General features: G+C 42.9%; 1 protein-coding gene across 1 annotated transcript; it reads right to left on the bottom strand.

The window, feature by feature from the left end:
- Nucleotides 1-935: 935 nt before the first annotated feature.
- Nucleotides 936-20,680, bottom strand: fbxo34 (F-box protein 34). Its single transcript, XM_033643226.2, has 3 exons — nucleotides 20,456-20,680; nucleotides 14,605-14,783; nucleotides 936-5,294 (listed from the first exon to the last, which is right to left on the bottom strand). Exon 3 carries the CDS (start codon nucleotides 5,285-5,287, stop codon nucleotides 3,221-3,223), a length of 2,067 nt encoding a protein of 688 aa, XP_033499117.2. The 5' UTR covers nucleotides 5,288-5,294; nucleotides 14,605-14,783; nucleotides 20,456-20,680; the 3' UTR covers nucleotides 936-3,220.
- Nucleotides 20,681-21,361: the final 681 nt, after the last annotated feature.

Genomic DNA, 21,361 nt, shown 5'->3' with positions numbered 1-21,361 from the left:
AATCACAGCAACACTGAGAGTCGACTGTGGAACAGCAAGACATGAACAGTGGGGTCTGTGCACTCTGATGGCGATCAACAAACAGGCTAAAGGTTGAACCCTATGACACACAACATAAAGGAATACATGAATAAATACATTAATTTAAGAATACAGTTAAAATAAAAAATAAATAAATTATAGGGGAAATAATTCAAAAGTAAATTTAAAAAAAATAATTAAATCACATTTTATCAGTTTATGTATATATTTATTTATATTTATTTAATGGCATATTCATTTGTTGAGTCGTTATTTGTTTATTTTGGCAGCTTCTGTTCTCAGTGACATTATACTTACCATTTTAAGTACTATGGGATTTGTGATTCAGAATAATATGATAAAATTTAAATCAGACTAATAACACTTTAATATTATTAAATTTAAATACAAATTATTCCTCTTAAATATGATTAATTAGAAAAATGGCTTAAATTATACGACTAAATGTGAATAGTGATAATAATAAATAATGATTGAATTTAAATGAGAATAAAGCTTAAATATTAAATTTGAATAATGACAATAATAATAATTATAATTAAATTTAAATATTGAGAAAATTAACACTAAAATATTATTAAATTTGAATGAGAATATAACACTTAAATATGATTTATTTTAAATAAGAATAATAACAAATATGATTAAATTTAAATCATAAGAATAATACATAACTATTGAAATTAAATAGGAGAATACCACTTACATAATATGATTTAATTAAAATCATAAGAACAATACTTAAACAATACAAATTAATTTGAATAATGAGAATAATAAACATTTAATTTAAATAATAAGAATAATAACACTTAAATAATGATTAAATTTGAATAATGAGAATATTAACCCCATAAAATCTGTGAGACGCTGAAATAAAAGAGTCGAGTCTGTTTTTAACCCAAAGAAGAACCAATGAAAAGCACTTTATTAAAGCAAAACATCTTTAACAGAAACAGCTGGCAGACATAAAACCAACAAACCTTAAAAAAAAAATCTCTGCAGGTCAAAGGCCGTTTGTTTATTTTTTTTCTCCCCTGATATTCTTTTTTAATATATATATTTCTATATAATCTCTACAGTCACTTTGTAATATTGCAGCGTCTCCGAGACTCAAGGCCACGTTTCCTCTTTTCCCTTCACTGATACAACACTCGGTCCTGTTAAAGATGATTATCACTCAGCCGCAGCCCATAAACTCTTTATGATTTATGTACAAATGTAAACACAAACAAGGTGCAGATAAAGTTCATCTACTGTGGATTCATATTCGCTCCAAGCACGGCACCCGCTGAAGCTCCGCCTCCCCACACATCACCATCATATATATGTTTTCTTAAATTATCGTCTTCATGTCTCCTTTTGTTCGAAGAGATTAAAGATGTAAAACAGAAGAGAGGCAGACTGAGGGATTCAGTTTCACTCTGAAGACGTTAAAATAAAATCAAACGTGGTGATAATTAAATGTTCAAACATTGCGAGAGAAAAGCCGCCTGTCTCTTTCTTATCAAACCTCTGATATTTGATCTGTGATGACTTGATCGTACTCACAGGCTGTTACTTAAACACACCGTCTGACTGACGTGAGACATCGTCCATGAACATGACGACGATGATAAATTAGATCTGGGATCGGTGGAGGTGACAGATGAAAAGCTAAACTGTCTGCTCTTTTTTTTCAGAGGATAAATATCATTTTTTATACAAGTCTTTTATTCTGAAAGTCAAACAGGAACTAAACAACCACCCTTAAAACTCAATAAAACTCCACATTAAAAAGAAAAGATAGTTCGGATTTTTGAAGCAGGGTTGTGCGAGTTATCAGTAGATGGCGGTCGGCTCACCCCCAGTTTGGAGAAGCAGACAGCAGTACTGACATGGAAGCTAAGTAATGTACTGCTGTGAAGGAGTCAACAATAAAGCATATTTTAGCCACCTTAAAAAAGTCCCACCTTAAACAATCAATATCAGCTTAACAGTACGGTATAATGAGAGTATTTCCACCACTTTACCTTTCTGTCAGACAGTCCATCCAACAGGTAAGCTGTTAACGGCTTCACTTGCACATCTATCCTCTCGTCACAGTCACCAGACTCCATTGACGAAAACAGTCATTTTGAAAAACAGTGATTTTTACATTCCTGAAAACAGGAGCTGGTCATCTATCGCTGCTTTGATTGGTTAGTTTGTCTTATTTGGTGAAATCGGTTAATCTAAACTGACATTTTTAAATGCTTAAGTCACATAAAAACACGAATAAAATAACTGATGAAGGCAGCAGCAGACCAGCAGCTCCTGTGTTCAGAGATGTTAAATCACTGTTTTTCTCAATGGAGTCTGGCTTTGAAGAGGGCGATGTAATGGCTTCAGTTCCCCGTTGGACAGTCTTACAGAAAGGAAAGGTAAAGAAAATACTCTCAGTATAGCGTACACTTTAACTCATTTTAATTGTTTCAGGTGGCTGAGATCCGTTTTGTTGCTGACCCCATCCACAGCAGTGCATTGCTGAGCTTCAAAGTCAGACTCCAGCGTGCTTCTCCCAACTGGTGGCGTGCTCACTGACATTCACTGTAGGTAACACACTGACTGTGGTTAACAATCTTATACGACCCAACTTCAAAAAATCTGTAGTGTCTCTTTAAATCTTTACAGTAAAAACTTATAAGCATCATCTCCTCCTGAAAGACTGATTTAATAACGGCTGATATGACCTCATGATGTCATCGTTCATCAGACTGCACTCATTAATCGGAGACAACAGCCAGACGATGTTTTATAGATCTACATGTGGTTTTGAGAATTCAGCTCTGTTTTTAAACCTGCTCTGAAGTATCAGCTGATCATTACGTTTCATCGACACTCACAGAAGAAGAAGAAGTCATGGTCGGGACCCTCCTCCCTCCACCTGCTGTTAACGACGGGTTATTAACGAGATCAGCGATGAGCCGATCGACACTGACGGAGGCTGTGAGGAGGCGGGCGGAGCAGCAGGGGGCGCCACGCTGCTGAGTGACAGCATGAAGCAGCTCAGGTCACCTTAAAAAACAAACGTGTCAAAGGTCATAGACAAACCGGATGTTCTCAGTTTGACTTTAAACTCCAACGGAGCCGTTCAGATCTGACCTGCGTCATGGGAGCAGCTGAAGTTCATGTCACACACACGTGCACACACACACACTCAGTTGTCATTGCGGTTCCTCCTGTAGATTGGCACGTTAATGCTGTGGAATGCCGGCACCCAGCGGTTGTCATGGAGACCCACATTGCAGCCGGGTGCATCCCTGTGGGCGCCGTGGCAACACATCCAGTACCCGGGGCCGTACGGCAGCGCCTGGCAGTACGGCTTGTGGTGCCAGCGGCACAGCGACACGTCGCCGCGGCCATACCGCTTCTTGCATTGCTTGCAGGGGTCGTCGCGGTAACGGGGATCGGACACCCAGAGCGAGTCAGCGGGCCGCACGCCGTAGTTGTCGATGATGAACTTGAAGTAGTGGCAGGTGCACTTGAGGGCGGCGAGGGTCTGCGTGGGCAGCAGCAGGAAGATCTTGAGTAGCAGGTGATGCGGCAGCACGGCGAGGTACGGCTGCGGCTCCAGCAGCTGCTGCAGCCGCTGACGCATCTCCAGGAAGTCCTGTGAAGCAGACGCTCGCCGGCCCACAGGCGCTACGGCAGAAGAGGAGGCCGCACCGCCAGCTTCCTCCTCCTGAGCACTGTCAGCCTTTCTTCTCCTCCTCCTCTTCTCTGATTGGCTGCCAGAGTCACAGGGAGCAGGAGGGGGGCAGGGCTCAAGGTCCATGGTCATTCTGTGGTGTGGGGGGAGGGGCTCTGAGGCAGGAGGAGACAAGAACAACAGGCCAGGTGGAGGCTCCACCTCCTCAGGTGAAGGGGGCAGGGCTGCTGTGAGGGGCGGGGCTTCTGTCTGAGTCTCTGTGACAGTGCTCGATGTCTCTGGACCTGCAGCTACCCCGACCGCCTGGACCTCACCTGTGGGGGGCGTGGTCACAGCTGAGGCAGGTGTCCTGGGTGTTTCTGAGCAGCTGACTGGCTCTCTGCCCACACTCTGAGCTCCCGGCAGTGATGATGATGATGATGATGATGATGATGATGATGATGATGATGATGATGACGACGACGACGACGACGACGACGATGATGACGATGGTGATGCAGGCTGGCAGGGGGCGGCGCTCTGGTCTCCAGCGGCGAGCAGGACTCGACCCACTGTCCTCCTCAGGCTGTTGCTCCTCGACAGATCTCCCTCCGTCCTCCTCTTCAGACACTCTGACTCCAGCTTGGCCACCATGTCTGACACCTTGACGCTCTCAGGCTCCTCCCCCCTGACCTCTGAGCCCTCCCTGATCTCAGGGGGCAGAGCTCTGGACAGCGTGATGGTGGTGGAGCTCCTCTGGAGGGCAATCAGAGGTTTGGAGTCTGGCTGCTGCTCGCTGGCTCTCTGCTCCAGGAACGCCACCATCTCCACCACCGACACCTTCTGCTCCTCCTCCTCTGCCGTCGCCACCACCTCGTCTCCACACCGCCCAATGCTCGACCGCTGAGTCGAGTCAGAGCGCCGTGGAGACGGTTTGTGGGCATGTTGCTGTGTGTCCTGAACCCATCTCCTCGGGTCCTGCTGGAGGTTCTGGTTGTTTCCCGACCTGCGGCGCCGTTTGGCGCTGCTGTTTTCCTCCCAGCTTCCCTTAGCCTTCCCAGCCCGCAAGAGTCCCGACATGGTGGCGTGGTTTGAACACACCACCGGCGTCCTGTCCCTGGTGTCGGAGGCACTGGTTGAGGTGCGTTCAGTGCCTCCAGCACCCTCTGTAGGCTCACCATCTGAGGCGAAGATGGCGATCTTCTCCCGAACATGTCCAGGCTTGATTACAGTCCAGATATCCAGTGGAGCGTCAGCATCCTCCGTGGTGGTCTGGTACAGTCTGAGCGTGTCGTTCTCGCAGCCCGGCACTGTGGGAAGCTGCTGCAGAGCAACGACGGGCGACGCCTTCAGCCGGAGTGATGCCACGCTGCTGCTGATGTTGCTGTTTGTTGCGTTGCTGCGGCAGAGCGTGTTGGTGGAGATGACGCTCAACGGGAGGCGGCTGTTGCTGCTGCTGCCATGGTTACTGCTGCAGGTCCTCAGCAGCGCTCCCTGCTGGCTCACAAACAGGCTGCTCCGCTGGGACGTCTGAACACCGGACGCATCCAGACGCAATTCTGAGCGCACAAGCTTCGGATACGACTTCAGGTGCATGATGGTCCTGAGAGACAGAAAAACAGACAGAGAGATCAGAGAAAGTGAGACAGGGAAAGAGACGAAGCGACATTTGAGTCCTAACAGGAGTTTTTCTGTCTCCACCTGAATGGAACAAACACAAAGTGAACAAACAGGTTGAGCTTGACTGAAGAAAATGAAGCAAACAGACACGTTTACAGTGACAGAGGTAAAAAAGACTTAAAGGGACAGTTCAGATTTTTGAAATGGGGCTGTTTGAGGTATTTACCTGTAGTCAGTGTATTACATACAGAAGATAACAGCTGGCACATCCTCAGTTTGGAGAAGCAGGCTTGAGTCCGACACGGAAGCAAAGCAATGTACTGCTGTGGATGGGGGCAGCAGCAAAACTTATTTTAGACACCTAAAAAATCATTATCAGTTTAACTGTATGCCATATTTAGAATAATTTCACAGCTTTACCTTTATGTCAGACAGCCCGTTCTGAAAGGGAAGCTGTTAACATCTTCAATTCCACATCTACCAGACTCCATTGACAAAAACAGCAATTTTACTTTACTGGACAAAAGAGGTGCTGGTTTACCGCTGCTTAGTTTGTGTTACTGTGTGACTTTAATGAATCTGAATTAACCCTTTAAAACACAAGAGTCACACAATATCATAAACTAGCTAACTGATAGAGGCAGCAGTAGACCAGCAGCTCCTGTGTTCAGCAGTGTTAAATCACTGTTTTTCTCAATGGAGTTTGGCTTTGAAGAGAGAGATACAACTGACTCATTTTCTGTTGGAAATCACTGTATGACATTAAAGTAAAGTGGTGAAAATACTCTAAATATGGCATATAGTTAAACTGATATTGATTTTTTAGATGTCTAAAATATGTTTTGTTGCTGCCTCCATCCACAGCAGTACATTGTTTAGCTTCCATGTTGGACTCCTGCCTGCTTCTGGGAGTGAGACGACTGACATCTACTGTGACTAGGGCTGCTCCCAAACAGTTGACCAGAAATCAAATCATTACATGAACATCAAAAACATGCGGGAGACTAGTCGACTAATGGACCTAAATGACGACTACTGGTCGACTAGAAAAACTCCTAGTCAGGGGAGCAGCCTTAACTGTGACTACAGATCAGAACCCTACACAGCCCCACTAAACAATCTCTTCAGTAACTCAGGAGATGTGAAACCATCTGAAGCAGACTGAAGATATTTCGGAGTGTAATAATGTGTGTGTCACTCAGAGAGGTTAAAAACAGCTCGGGCCTTTCAAGGACAGATTTGTCTCTCAGGAGTGTGCAGACTGAAAACACACACACACACACCTCTGAACATCATGTGATCTCTCTCTTTTTATTATCAGAGCTGCGGGGTGAAGAATGCCTTATAAGCACTGGTTATTCAGACTGAGACTCACTGGTTTTACTGGAGCACAGTGAGAGACTCTGCACACTCTTCCCATCACATCAGTGTTTACCACTACCCCAAACAGCCTTAGCCACGATGCTAATGTTGCTAACAGATGGTGTGTCTCTGTCACAAACCTGTCGCTGCATCTGTACGACTGCATATTCACCTCCTGGTGTTTTAACCACACGTCATTAGCTCGACGCTCAGACTGACAAACTGTTCACAGCTCTGGAAAAAAGCTCCTAAGTGAAGCTTGAGTTGTGAGTTTTTTAACTTGACATGTTGGGGTTTTAAATGACAGCCGTGTCGGCCAATCACAGTCGGCTCCTCTCTGCCTCTTTTCATTTCACTGTTTGCAGTTGACCACGTGTGCACACATGTGCAGGACATTTTAACTACAGGATGACATCATGAACACACACACGGTGCAGCAGCATTACATCAGCTGCTCTCAGTTCAGCTTGGATCTGCCCCCCCCCCCACCCCCAACACACATAAACACTGAACAAAAAGTTCAATGCACTTTAATGTTTTTGTTTTTGTTCATGCTGATTTCAACAAATTTGCAACCCAAACTTGAGATAAATGTTTCTACTGAGCATAAAAAGTCTCAGATAAATTCAACCTGCAAAAAAGGAGCTGAAACAAAAGTGTTGCTTTTAAAGTTTTGTTCAGTGTGTGTAAAACAGCTGCCCGTTAGCTGGCAGAGTGAGACCTCGCCCAGAAACACACTGAACGAAAATTTAAATGCACTTTTTGGTCACAAATTTGTTAAAATCCATGTTAGTGATAGCTTCTCCTTTTCAAAGACAATCCATTCACCTGACATGTGTGTCGTATCAAGATGTTGATTAACCTTTCGAAACCTGGAGCGACATCACTTTTCTTGTGCTGCTTTCAGATGCCTTTCGCAAGTATTGCATTTAAATTTTTGTTCAGTGTATATCTGACACTGAATAAGGCTGCACATGAAGAATGTTTCTTTTTTTAATTAAGATTTTTGAATTTACTGATTAATTAATTCGTCTATAAAAACTCTGTAAAGATGTCTCAGAGTCCAACATGACGTCCTCAAGTGTCCAGAACAAAAAGAGATTCAGTTATAAATAGGGCTGTCGAAATAATGCGTTAAAAACACTGATTACTCGCGTTCTGTGGTGCCTTTTGACCCGGTGCGTCACTGAAGGCCACAGTAGCACTTTTTAGATAGGAATTGTGCAAATTTGCAGGAAAGCCCAATCAGTCATTTTTCAGTATTGGCAGTATAAAAACAAAATCGGGGAGTGCAGCAAAAAGCCGTCTACCTACTTTTGTTTATACAGAATGCGCCTTTTTCGGGGCAATGGGGGGTGTGAGCAAGTAACAAAACATGTAGCTCAGCGTGTGACGTAAACAGTGACGTGGGAGGGAAGCCGCAGCTGGTCAGTCCTTCGGCGATTCTCTCATAAGTCGGCCTGTTCTTTAACGTCCCCGTCATCTGACGGTTAATGGCCTCTTTGTTTGCGAGGACAAGGAGGGCGCGCAATTCCTTGTCTCCCCAGTTGCTCATCTTTACAGTGTCTGTCAGGTTTGTGTTTCCCTCTTGCTACTAGCTGCTCACTAATTCCTGCTATCAGCTGTTTCCTGTTTATCCACTGTCAGTGGGTCGCACGTGCAGTGTCATCAACAGCCCCTCCCATTGTAGAAGGCTGCCTCGGTCTTTTTAAACTAAAAAGGTTCCGCCAATATATCTACCTCGGCCCCATGAATGGAACATTTACATTTAAAAACGCCCAGATGTAAATGTTGATAGGAGCGCTGTCCTCTGCAGTGCAGTCAGGGATTTTCACACCATCGGAGAACTTCAAGCCTGAAATATCACATCAACGCAAAGAGGTCCGAGCTAGCACAGCCTCTGATGCTAACGCTAGCAGCCAGCCATGTCAAACAACTGTGGGACAACTGTGTCCAAAATCCAGCTGCTTTACTACAACATATCTGCCAACATTGATTTTAACTGAAATTTTCAAATACTTTACTTTCACAGCAAAAATTGAGGTATGCAATTAATTTAAATTAATCACAGAGCATGTAATTAATCAGATTTTTTTTTTCAATCAAATGACAGCCCTGGTTATAAAACAAACAATTAGTGGAAGTTTTTATTGATTTTTGACTAACGATTAACAGCTGATCAGAACTGTTGCAGATTAACTATCTGTTTACTGACTGATTAAAAAGTTCGTGTTGATGTTTCAGTGGGACTTTAAAGAAGATAATCTTCATTTGCACCTCTTTAATATTGTCATATTATTGTTTTTATTTTTATTTGTTTTAATTAAAAAAAAAAATTTATTTTATTTTTATTTATTTTATGTTTTTCTGATTTTTACAACATTGTAAAATTGTGACTTTTTCAGGTGGAGGCTTTAAATAAGCCCACTCAGTTTTCTGCCTCTCACTGCACTGTATACAATTTGTTATTTTTGTCATGTTATACATTTCTGTATTTCTGAATTTGAACCTCACTGTTGACCACGAATGTTTACTCTCAGTTAACCTGCTGACATTCCTGTAATGTGTACTTTTGGTTTTGGCACCTTACTGATAATCTTTGTTGATATTCTGTGTTTTATTTTGCACTCTGTGTTCTGCTGTTTCTCTCTGGATCAATAAAGCTGATCTGATGTCACGTGTCTACTAACAGCTGTAAGCAGATGGACATTTTGACTTTCAGTAAGTGTCCCAGTAAGACACTCCAGTGTGTCACTGACAACACCAGGACCTCCCCTGAGTGGAATGCAGGTGTTATTAAATACACCTGTGCTGTTCCTGCTATGACGTGTCAAAGTGTCTGCTGAGAAGAAGGTATATTGTTTCAAGATTTTTACTGTTTACACATTTAAACTCTTGTTTCTGATTGACCTCTAACCTTGATTTGTATATATGTGTGTGTGTGTGTGTGTGTGTGTGTGTGTGTGCATTATATAACAGTGTTTCTGGCTCTGATTAGTCTCTCTGACTTCATATTGTGTAATCCTAATTGTTCCCAGTCACAGCGATGATGACTTCATCCATGTTCACTCTGCAGCTGCCGCTCCTATAAAGACCCCCTCCAATGAAAACTGAGTGTTTAACCTTGTTAACGTGTCCATATGGTGTTTTTTTATGTGTTTCATATGATGAGAGACATGAGCAGTTAATGCCACGGCTGCATTTCCCCCTCAGAGCTGCAGTGTCCCAGTGACAGTCACACAAACACAGATTCAGCCGTGCAGGTTTGTTACATCACAAATCTGAAGAACCAATCCTGTCAATCTGAAGGGTGGCGCTTTCCATATCATTAGCATAACACTACTGCAACGTGAGGGCTTTAAGAGAAGAAGCAGGTGCTATGCAGGTGATATTGTATGTGAAGACAAAGGAGTTGAAGCGCTCCTGGGTCGTAAGGCCACTACGCCTTAGCTCTTGCCCACTACCCCTTGGCCCTTGAAATGACGCAACGAGGGGTAGGGGTTGAAATCTTTCCCTAGGAATTGGGACACCACTCACTACGTCACCGTCAACTATTTTAAACAGGAAGCCACGAGCCATCTACATTTCCAACTAGCATCTACAACATAACAGTAACATTAGCTACTATTGTGCTTGCTACTAACGTACCATTAGAGTAATAAGATATGTACGACAGGGGACTTCTGCTAGCTGGCTAGCTAGCTAACCAGCTAACATTACGAGGCAGCATAGTTATACTAGCCGGCGTTATCGTAATGTGAAAAATCCGACAATTTTGCAGACCAGGACAGATGACAGACGCCAGATAGTGTGAGCTAGCTAGCTAGCTAGCTAACAAGCAACCTGACGACGGTAACGTTTGCTAGCTGGCTAGCTTTCTGTCATCTCCAATCTAGACATCGTGAATAGCAATAAAAACATTTTTTCCACGTCTCTTTCTCGGTGGTAGCCATGGTGACGTCTACCCCTCGCTGGCAAATCAGTATCTGAAATTCCTCACTCCGAAGGGCTAGTTTCATACCCACTACCCCTCATTATGCCCCCTACCCCTACACGCAAAAAGGAATTGGGACACCACTACCCCTCGCTGGAACGCGCAAATCTAGGGGTAGGGCCAAGGGGTAAGGCTAAAGGGGGGTATTGGGACGGGCCCTTAGTTGTCATCACATACAGATGTCTTTGGATACTTCAGGTGCACTTTGTTTATTCTTTCTTGTGAAACACGACTAAAATATACTCTAAATCAAAAAATATAAAATGCAAGTCCCCTTCGAAAACAACCCAAGGCACACTGTAGGGTTTGTGCAAAAATTGAAATGCCTTTATTTTACATGGCAATATAGATTAAAAAGACCAACGGGTTGCAACTCACAGGCTTCATCAGGGTCAGTCAGAACGTTAACATGCACAGATAAGTGGAGCTACAGTTACAGCTCAACTAGACCATTCAACTGGACTACTGTCCTTGTCCCAGTATACAAGCACGGGAGGGGAATCCATTCATTGACCGCAGTGTGTCTGACTCTGCTAGGACAGGTGGCGATATGCCCTGTTTCAAACAATCCAGGAACAAGTTAGCTACAGTTAGCTAGCAGCTAATCTCTCAAGACAGATTCTGCAATTTACATTGTAGAATCTGTCGGCAGTCCTGTGTGAAAGACGACTAGAGAGGGGGGGAGGGCGGGGCTTTGAGTTTGAACGATGCTGCGCTTTAGCCAATCACAATGAGGGGGCGTGGCCGAGACTTGCAGGTGTCCCCAAGAAATGTGTACCAACAGAAACAGCAAGCTCCGCGTTCATAGCGACCGCTCAACCCAAAACGCCATCTTGTCAACGTGAAAAAAAATATTTTTTCCAGCGGATGTCTGAGTTACAACATGATTGAGCTAACTGGAGTAGTTTCATGTCGTATCCAACAACGGGAGGCTTTTAACAGATGACGCCCTGATGTTAGCTTTGTTGCTGCTGTTAGCTGTCCCTTTCAGCTGCAGCCACTGATGCTTTCTAGACATCGTGATTTCCCGTAACTGAATAAATACCACACATAGCAACACAAAACTGTTTTGCTAGCTCAATCATGATGTAGCTTAGATATCTGCTGGAATATATAAAATAAAATATTTTATTCACGGACAGTTTATTGAGTTATTACCTTATTTTTATACAGTCTATGGTTATTACAGACACCGCTAACGGCTAACGTTAACAGCTAATGGTTAGCCCAACTAATCTACGATGTTATTATTGTTATTATTTACAAAACGTGCATACAGAAATAGTAACGTTTGTTCAGTCATTGTGCTTATAGACTTAACAAACATCAGATTAGTCTACACGGTGATATAGTGACGTGAAAAATGTGATATATAGCTAAACTCTGCTGGTTTTCTACCCAAAGTATTTGTAAACAACACAGCGATTCCCTGGGGGCACCGCCGGAAGTGAAGGCCGTGAGCGATCGCAGAGGCCCCTGCACTTCCGTTAGTCGAAAAACTCCGGGCTGTGCCTCCAGAGGTTTTTTTACCGATGGATTTCCAGATTGGCTAGCAGCTAACTGGTACCATGGTGGACAACTTTCAGGCTCTGTACATTTCGTCCGTCCAAAAATGCACGGCTCTAGATGTAGATTTCACCATGTTGTTATTAGCTTCTTCTTCTATTCTGCATTTGATGCTTTCGACTTCTGGGTCAAAGCCCAGGGCTGACACTGTGCCAAGTGCCTCGGCCAGTTTGGGTCCAATTAGCTGTATACATGCAGGAGGAACTCAACTCCCAATTGGATTATCTGGGCATTTTAGTCTATTTTAGAAGTAAGTGTGGGAGCGGTAACGAAACCCATTCCATGCTGGTAAAAGAAGGGTAAGAGGGAGAAAGAGTAGATCGGCTTCCATCCTCTTGACAGAGTTCATATTTACTTTTTATGTGGGGAAAAAAACATGTTGAGCAAAATATTAATCATTGTATTTTTACATTAAAACGTGTCTGGAGGGGACTTTGAAGTTCCCAAAACTTTACATTTAATGTCATTTAAAAGTTCAACACATAAGATTATTAGAAGTGTAACTTTAGTGTCTGTCTACATCCTGTCTAGTTTATTAAGAACAGCTGGATGTTTATGTTCATTAACCAGCCTCGTCACTCATTCATCATTTTATATATAGTGTCAGAGTCTTTTTGTTCTGGATGTTAAACTCTTCCTTCATGCAGTGTTATGAATCTGGTAGATATGAGGTGTCCTGTTGGCCGAGGAGTTAAAACACAAACAGTGTGATTCACGTTTGCTGTCTTTTCTCTGTAACGAGATGAAATGAAGACGCCTGTGTAACATGTTTCAGTGTTTGAATTTGCTGCATGTTTCTGCCTCAGTCTGATGTATAAAGTTGAGTGTGGAGGTTCATGGAGGGGAACAGTCGCTGTAGGATTGTGTAACAGTCATGACTCACTTTTCAGTTACATCATCAGCGATGTCATCCTACAGAACAAAGTCGAAACATCCACTGTGAGTTTCTAAAACTGAGGACTGAATGTGTTTTATATTTTTCATATATAAGTCAACTCAAACTTTATATATGATGTCCACACAGAAACACACCATCAATATATACCGATAAAAACTAAAGTTTAAAGACCTCTGAAAACTCACCTGTGCTTTCAGCCTTCAGGTTCAGACAGAAAGTGAAGCACATTGTTTATTCATGTTGAAACATTTTTAAAGTGTACGTCAGTTTGTGCCTCACAGGTGAATTCTGTTTCATCACATCTCTAAACTGACTTTTACAATCATCGCAAAAAACATGCATTGGTGCATCGCAATAAAGCAGGCTGCACCCGGTGAAAGCATGGATTCCTCCAGAGAACAAGCTGTAGCTGGAACCTCACCTACAAAGTTAAAAGGACTTCTCACTGAAGTGCAACTACAGCGCACAGACACTAAAAGTGAAAGTCTCCCGGAGCATTTGTCAAAAGAGCAGCAAGACAGCACCGCTCTGGTTTACTTTTTGTCCCCACCCAAGCATGATGTGTCAGGATTATCAACAGGCAGAACGTGTTTCTGTTGATAGTAGTCACTGAAACTTTCTGCTCCGCCGCTGATGATACTGCATGCATCATCTGACATTATTATTCCACTGTTTTATATTTACTTTACTTTAACAGGCACAAGCGAGAAAACAGCTTAAACTAACATTACAGTCCGTTGTGATGGTCTGTGACCTCTGTTACAGTAAATCATTCGTGATTGATTTTCCTCGCCCCACACTGATGCAAAAATAAATCCACCTAGAGTCGTCTCCTTTGGTCTGAATCAGGGACTCATGTTGTTCCAAAGTTGTATAATTGCCTAGAGTTGGTTCGTGTTCTCACGGCACCATTAACAAGCGGACCAGCGGAAAGCTGCTCTTGATTGGTCGGAATTTCCACGTGCGAAAAATCCAGGAAGTAAAGCAAACGTTGAAGAAGAGTACACTTGCAAGATAAATGTGACACTTTCTAATGTCACAATGGAGGGACACCTACGCAGATTGATTTTAGCGCTGCTCATCGTGGACTATATTGCTGTCATTGTTCATTTTAGTCAAACTATACAGTTTGAAAACGAGGCGCGGATCAATGAATTAGACATTAGATTAGTCGACTAGTCAAGAAATAATCGTTGGATTAATCGATAAAAAATTAATCGTTGGGTGCAGCCCTGAATCACACTGCCCCGAACACTCACTTTGCATTCTGTTTGAACACAGCTAGACAAATACTACAATACCCATGAGCCTCAACTGCTGTTGCCATGGAGAAGCGCCTGGTCAGAGGTGGGGTGACTTCAGAACGAGCTCTATGATTGGCTGTTTGGGAGTCGTAGTGACTTCAGTCTTTATGTCCACAGGCGTCTCGTAGCTTCGACTTTGAACTGACTTTGTGTTAAAAAGTAAGTTTACCTCCAGACTACGTGCTGATTGGCTGGTAGTGTTTGGGGGAGTGGTCCTGGTTTGAGTGACAGCTCCTCTGATCCTTCAGCTTCACATCTCTCAGACGTTCACTGTGACTCCTCCCAGACAGGAAACAGAACCACACGCCGTCTGTCTGGCTCCACCCCCTCAGGACGCACACGCACCCTCTGCAGAAAAACACACACAATCGGGCTTTAACATACAAGGACTTTGCCTCGGTGATTTGGTGCATAACAAGAATATGTTCTCCAATTCTGTCAGTCACAGCCCTTTTACCCTTTTACACAGAGATCGCACTATAAGGCCACGAAGTCCCTTCTTTACACCTCCTTTGCATTTTTACAGAGAACCATCCATACTCGTCCATTGCGAGACTTTCTAAGTGATCGACAGGGATAAATAGAAACTGGACATCTGACTAAAGTTCTTGGAGTTGGTTTCGGATACCTCATCAAAACACAGACACGAATCTCATGCTGGCAACTTAAAAAAAACAATGAAACAATTCATACTCTATGTACACAGCATAGGCTAGTCATTTTATAAACCCCACGTGGAACAGGCCACAATACATCAAGAATATTCGATATATCACACACCCCTAGTGGTTAATTCGTCCTTTTAATAAACAAACATGATAAAATCTTGATCAAATTATCATCGGATAACTTATTAAATATCAGTTGGATTTGGTGCAGAACGTGTCTTAACGACAAATGCTGGTTCAGCCGGTTTGGATCAAATCAGATGGTTTAAGCTTGTACACCAGACCAGACCAGCTAAACAGGAAATCAACCCAACTGTAATACCCAGCCCTCAGGTTGCAGCAAAATACCAGTCTCAAGGTACACCATCATATAAACGTTGACGGTTATCATACTGTGTACATTTGCTTATCTACAATATTGGGGAAAAAAATTGCAACTGGACGCAGAATCTCCCCTTTATTTTAGTTATTTTCAAAATGTAGACTTTTTACACAAACATCCATTAACAAAATGGTTTCAACTTTCAAGTTTAAATTATAGCAATAAAACATTTGTTCAAACCAAAATGCCCGTCTGTTTTTATTCCCTTAAGGCTCATTCTGATTGGTAATAATATAAATTCTGTATAACCATAATACCGTGAAACCGCAATATTATCTGTGATACTGTAATATTATCGCACCCTGAAAATCTCATTCCCTTGCACCCTGCCCAGCGCAAATGTTGGACCGCAACAACAACAAATGCTTCAGCAGCAGCAGCACAACTTCCAGCTGCTTCTATAAAGTGACACCCAGCAGCTGCTGTCAGACTCAGCTCTGCTTACACACATAGTGCGTGTGTGTGTGTGTGTGTGTGTGTGTGTGTGTGTGTGTGTGTGTGTGAGAGTCAGTCAATGAGCCTATCAGCTGCTAGAACTCTCTCCTGCTGTCTATATAAGGCAGCAGGTGATCAATGGGTCCGCAGAGCCCACGCTGTGCTCAGACCATCACATGACTCTGTACTGGTGTGGGTGTGTTGCTACTGGTTACCCCTGAAGATTCTCTCACACACACTCACACACACACACTGTACAGCACATTCCTCCGCTGGTAGAATTAGCTCAATGCTACATGCTAACAGGTGTACAGACGTCTGTCTTATGATGAACGTCTGAGGGGGAAATAATGTGACTCCACCCGTCTGGCTGCAGCAGGTCATTAAAACAAACTCTACACAGTGTCAGCAGGGTCACTAACTACCCAGAATTCCTCACTGCCCTGGGAAGCTGACACTGGACCTGTAATTAAACCCCTTCCTCACCCCAGTCTGCTCCTGTGACCTCTGACTCACGCACCCAATCGTCCAATCACAGTTCAGGTTATTATATATAATACATGACTGTTACATAGCCGGAGGTGTGAATGAAAGACTCTACCCCAGTGCACCATGGGACATGTAGGACATCTCCACCTCTGCTGCTCACATTTGGTGCTTTCTGTTTTTAACTCGTCCAGCTGTCTGAGTCATGTGACTGTGTTTACAGGCCTGTGATTGGTCAGGGTGAACAACAGGAGCAGATTCGGTTCCTCTGAAACTCGTCTCGGCCTGTTCAGCCAGACGACCACACCCTCCACTGCCTCAACCACAAGGCATGCTGGGAAAACACCACAACGCCCAGTGTGTGTGTGTGTGTGTGTGTGTGTGTGTGTGTGTGCCAGGCAAAGAATAAGGTCAACTCACAACTCTCCCTCCGTCTCTGGTGCTGTTTCAGCTGAGTGCTCACCTGCAGGCGGGTCTTTGATTGTGTGACTGACACACAGCCAACTGACTCATTGTGTGAACCTCAGCACATGAACCTAACAACGTACGGCTAAAGGTTTAAAGCCAGCAGAGACTCACCTGCAGCGACAGCAGCATGAAAGTAAAAACTGTACACTAACATACCTGCACATGTCTGAACAGGAGCAGCTGATACACAGCAGACAGGTTCCTCTACCAGAGGGTTTTTTTCTGTTTCTGTCTCAGCTGAAAATATTGAAGCAGATTGTAGTTGTTATGAAACTTTTAAAATAAAACTAGGAAGTGACCCCTTAGGTGGAGAAAGTGAAATCAGAGTTGTGATAAACTAACGAGAAACCATCAGTAACTACATTTAAATGCAGTTAAATCTAACTACAGATACAGCTCAATTCGGCCATTTCATTGGACTACTGTCCTTGTCCCAGTATACAAGCACAGGAGGAGAATCGATTTATTGACAGAAATTTGTCCGGCTCCTCTACGATAGGTGGAGATATGCCCCCTTTCAGCTTGTTAGTATTGGACATGTTTCTGGATGACCAATTACGTCACAGCCCAAACAACAGAACGTTGTCTATCTCGCCATTCCGTGTTTTCTTTCAGTAAAAACTAAAATGATCTCTCATTTCTTTAGTTTGTGAACAACAACAGTGACTCAGAGTGAGATTCAGATCCTGTTATAATATTAATAGTTCAACAAATCAAATCTGCCACAAATTACACATTTAAACAGCTCCCAAATACAAAACATGTCCCCTGGGATCTATATATATATAAATCAACAGGTGATTTCCTTCTTTTAGTAAAATCCTAAATGACTGAGTTGTTTTTTTCCACCTGGACCTTTATGCTCTGCCATTTCTCCTCTAATCATCACGCTGTAACCTGTGACAGGCTGTTATGATACCACAACTATCACACAGTCACATATATGGAGTTTATTCAAGTAGGTTTACATCACCAAACGTTTATGACAAAATCACTTGACGACACCGACTCCTGTGTGCGCACAGCGAGAGAGGAGAGAAGGAGCCACTGACTGAGTTCCCTCTGAGCGGTAAGTCACTAAAAGAGTCTAAGAAGTCCGGGGCTGTTCATAAAACATTCAGGATGCCACAGTTTATTCCACACTACTGAAGCCGCTCCTCTTTTTGGAACCACCGCAGAGACGATGATAATTTCACTTTCAGACATGCTTGTTGTTGCTGCGGGTAACAGTATGGTGTCAATATGTCAACAAGTCGAAATATTTTGAGTATCATGATATAAATTCTTCATATCATATTAAAAATTATACCGGTATTATTGTGAACGAGATGATATGGCACATCCCAGCACAGCATGAACTGTGTCTCCTCGTCTGTCCAAAAATGCATGGGTCTGGATGTAGATTTTACCACAATGTTATCGACGTCTTCTTCTGTTAGACATTTAATGCTATTCGACTACTGGGTCAAGAAACTGCGGAGCATGCTCAGAGATTCTGTAACTGCGCTGCCTATTTCTCACCTCAAATGTTGTCAGAAACATACATTAGTGTACTGTTCTGCTGTGAAATGAAGAATCTGGCAGTCATGTTGGCAGGTTCTAATGGTGTGTTAATATTATTGTGTATCCCTGGTTTGTATACTTGAACAATTCACCCGAAACAGTCTGCATTCACATACTATTTAATAATAAATGCTTTGCAGTCTTTGTATTTTAAAAACGGCATTCATTAATATCATAATTGATCTGAAAGCACCGTACAGTCTCCTGCTGCACTGTGTTTTTATAAATATCATGGAGCAGCCTCTCTGCTGCACCGTTAGCTCTGGGACAAGATGCTGAGCAGACCGGGCGCAGGTTTATTTTTAGGTGAAACAGACTGAGCAGAGAATCATTTTCCTCACCACAGGGTTGGTTTAGGTTGTTTCATGCTGCAAGGTGTTGGTCAGCGATTGTTAACGTTACTGCCAATCGCTGCTCTGCTCCGTTAACATTCGTCTCTGGGTGGCAGCATAGAAAATATTCGTATGTGCTGCATGTTTGCCTCGCAAAAGTAATTAAATAGACATTAAATTAAAACAAGCTCACAACCGCTATCTTTTGTGAGGATAAATTACAAGTTAACTGTAAATGTTGCATATAGAAATATTGTAAATATTTTGAGGGCCCAGTAATAGTAGTAGTAGTAGCCAGTAGTAAGAAATATGACGTCTGCTTGTGTCTTTCAATCATCTGAATCATTGTACACGTTTTTGTCTGAGTCACTCCCAGATATCATGAATAAAAGGGGTTCCTGTGTAAGATATTTTTTCATGAGGTGAAATGACAAAATTCTCAGGTGCAAAAACAAAACTAAACAAAAAACAAACTGTGCAATTCTCTAAATTAATGCAAAATACTTTGCAGAACTTTTATCATTATGAACCATAATCAAGTACAGATTTGTTGTGGGTTTTTTGAGCCAATGTGGATCATAATGCAGGTGAGGCAGAACCTCCTCACAGCGAGTCAATGAAACCTGATAGAAACTAACTACAGTCCTCCAGCAGTGACCAGTGTTAACCAGCTCTACCAACCTCCAGCTGCAGGTCAGAGCACAATAACAACCTGCAGACATCTTTTAAGAGACTGACAGACAGACAGACAGACAGCTGCTGAGTCTGCAGTCTGAAGCTGACATCTCTCTATTCCCTTAATATCAGACACATTTAACAAATGCCTTCATAGTGTTTTAAAACAAGTACAAACATTCATATGTGTCTCTTGATATAAACTAACATTGCCAAAGATTGGTGAGAGCGATCTGCGCAGTCAAGGGTGCAAAATCACGAGGGGAGAAGAACGTTTCAAATGCAATATGAATGTTAAAAATCCGTTGAGCCTCTGCGGATATATCGATGTCTAAAGTCAGTAAAACTGGCTGGGCCGCAAATTTGAGGGCGTAGCGTCAGTCTGCAGTGAGTATAACATTAGTTATAAACTGTAGGTGGCTGATTTCTACATAACAAGCTGCAGAGACACAAACACTGAACATGTGACCTGAAGAAAAACACTACTGAGAACATAAAACCCTCTGAAAGCTCTCCTTACTGAGTCATAATAAGAGGATACTGATGTGGGGACATACAGTAGATATGCTGCCCAGGTCTGCTAGCTAACACAGCTGCTATCTGAGGCTTCAAACAGCTGCTGTAAACCTCAGTCTGAGGCCTCATCACTGTCTGTCAGCTAATGTCAGTTAGCATACAGCAGTTAACAGACGGTTAAACTCACTGATAACAAACAAACAACCAGCCTGTAACTAGAGCTGGGTCCCGAAACAAGTCGCCAAACTTTACTAGCCGCAGCGCTAACTAGCATGCTACTAGCCGCGGCCGTCTGAAGCTATGATACACCTGGCTAACTGACTAGCCTCTGCGGCTAACTACCACTCAGCTGCGGGGAAGGAAAACAGCGCGTCGACATTCATAAAATAGTGATTAATCAGTAAATGTGAACGTGTTTGTGTGAGTTTGTTTTCACACAAAAAGCTTTAGCATCAGAAGCTAACAGACCGAGAAGAGGCCGAGGGTCAAACTAACCTGGAGGAGGAAATCTCTCCGGAAAAAAACCTGCTGGCAGCGACGAAAACCGCCAAACTCTTGTTTCCCCGGTGAGTCCCGTTAATCTCAAACACTCCGGGTGTCGGTTCCTTCCGTTAACTGTTGATTAAATGTTGTTTTAAAATGTTAAATCGGGTTTAAAACGGTGCACCTCTTCTCCTCTGACTCCTCTAACAACTACTGACCGAGTGCAGCGACGTAACGTCCAGCTGGAGCAGCTGCGTCATGACGTAGTCAAGGCTGCCAAAGATCGTCTATATTCAACAGGATAGTTTACACTGGTGGAACTAATGTATCAAGGGACTGTTCGTTACTTGTGAGAGGGGAAGGGGTGGTGCAAAAAGGTGGAGGCGTGTCAAATATTTTTCTAAGCACTGGGGAAGGGACTTTTGTTTCCTGATTTGGCCTAAGGGAGGGGCATACAACTCTAAATGGCTGTATTTTGTATTTATTTTACTGCAGATATTTAAAGAAAACATGCCTTCTAAACGCACCCGCAGATTTAAGCAGGATTTATACTTGTGCATCAGCCATTGTGAGCATTTATACTTGTGCAGTGGTGTGTCTGTGTCACTCTGCAGTTACACCTCCAAAACACTAGTCAGTTTGTGAAATGCTGTAAAGTTTAGTTGATTCTAAACACACATTATACACACACTAAACACACACTAAACATGGCCTAATAGAGACAACTTCAAACACAAGTACACAAATCAGCTTCACTATAACTCGCAGCATTCACAGACAAACACTTGTCTTTATCTGGACACATTCTCCCCACAAATACAACATGCTAATGTTTTTAGCACAAGCCTATGGCATTTTACATTGTATAAATTAGCCTAGCGACAAGCAGGGATTTCCTCTGCTCATATAAAACCATTG

Source organism: Epinephelus lanceolatus, chromosome 15 (genome assembly GCF_041903045.1).
Source record: "Epinephelus lanceolatus isolate andai-2023 chromosome 15, ASM4190304v1, whole genome shotgun sequence".
Classification (NCBI taxonomy): domain Eukaryota; kingdom Metazoa; phylum Chordata; class Actinopteri; order Perciformes; family Serranidae; genus Epinephelus; species Epinephelus lanceolatus.
Note: the sequence above shows the minus strand (reverse complement) of the source record. Positions and strands in the feature narration are given on the sequence as shown.

What these genes read in the sequence shown, in the direction of transcription:
- fbxo34 (XM_033643226.2), bottom strand. Translation starts at nt 5,287, where the DNA reads ATGCACCTGAAGTCGTATCCGAAGCTTGTGCGCTCAGAATTGCGTCTG.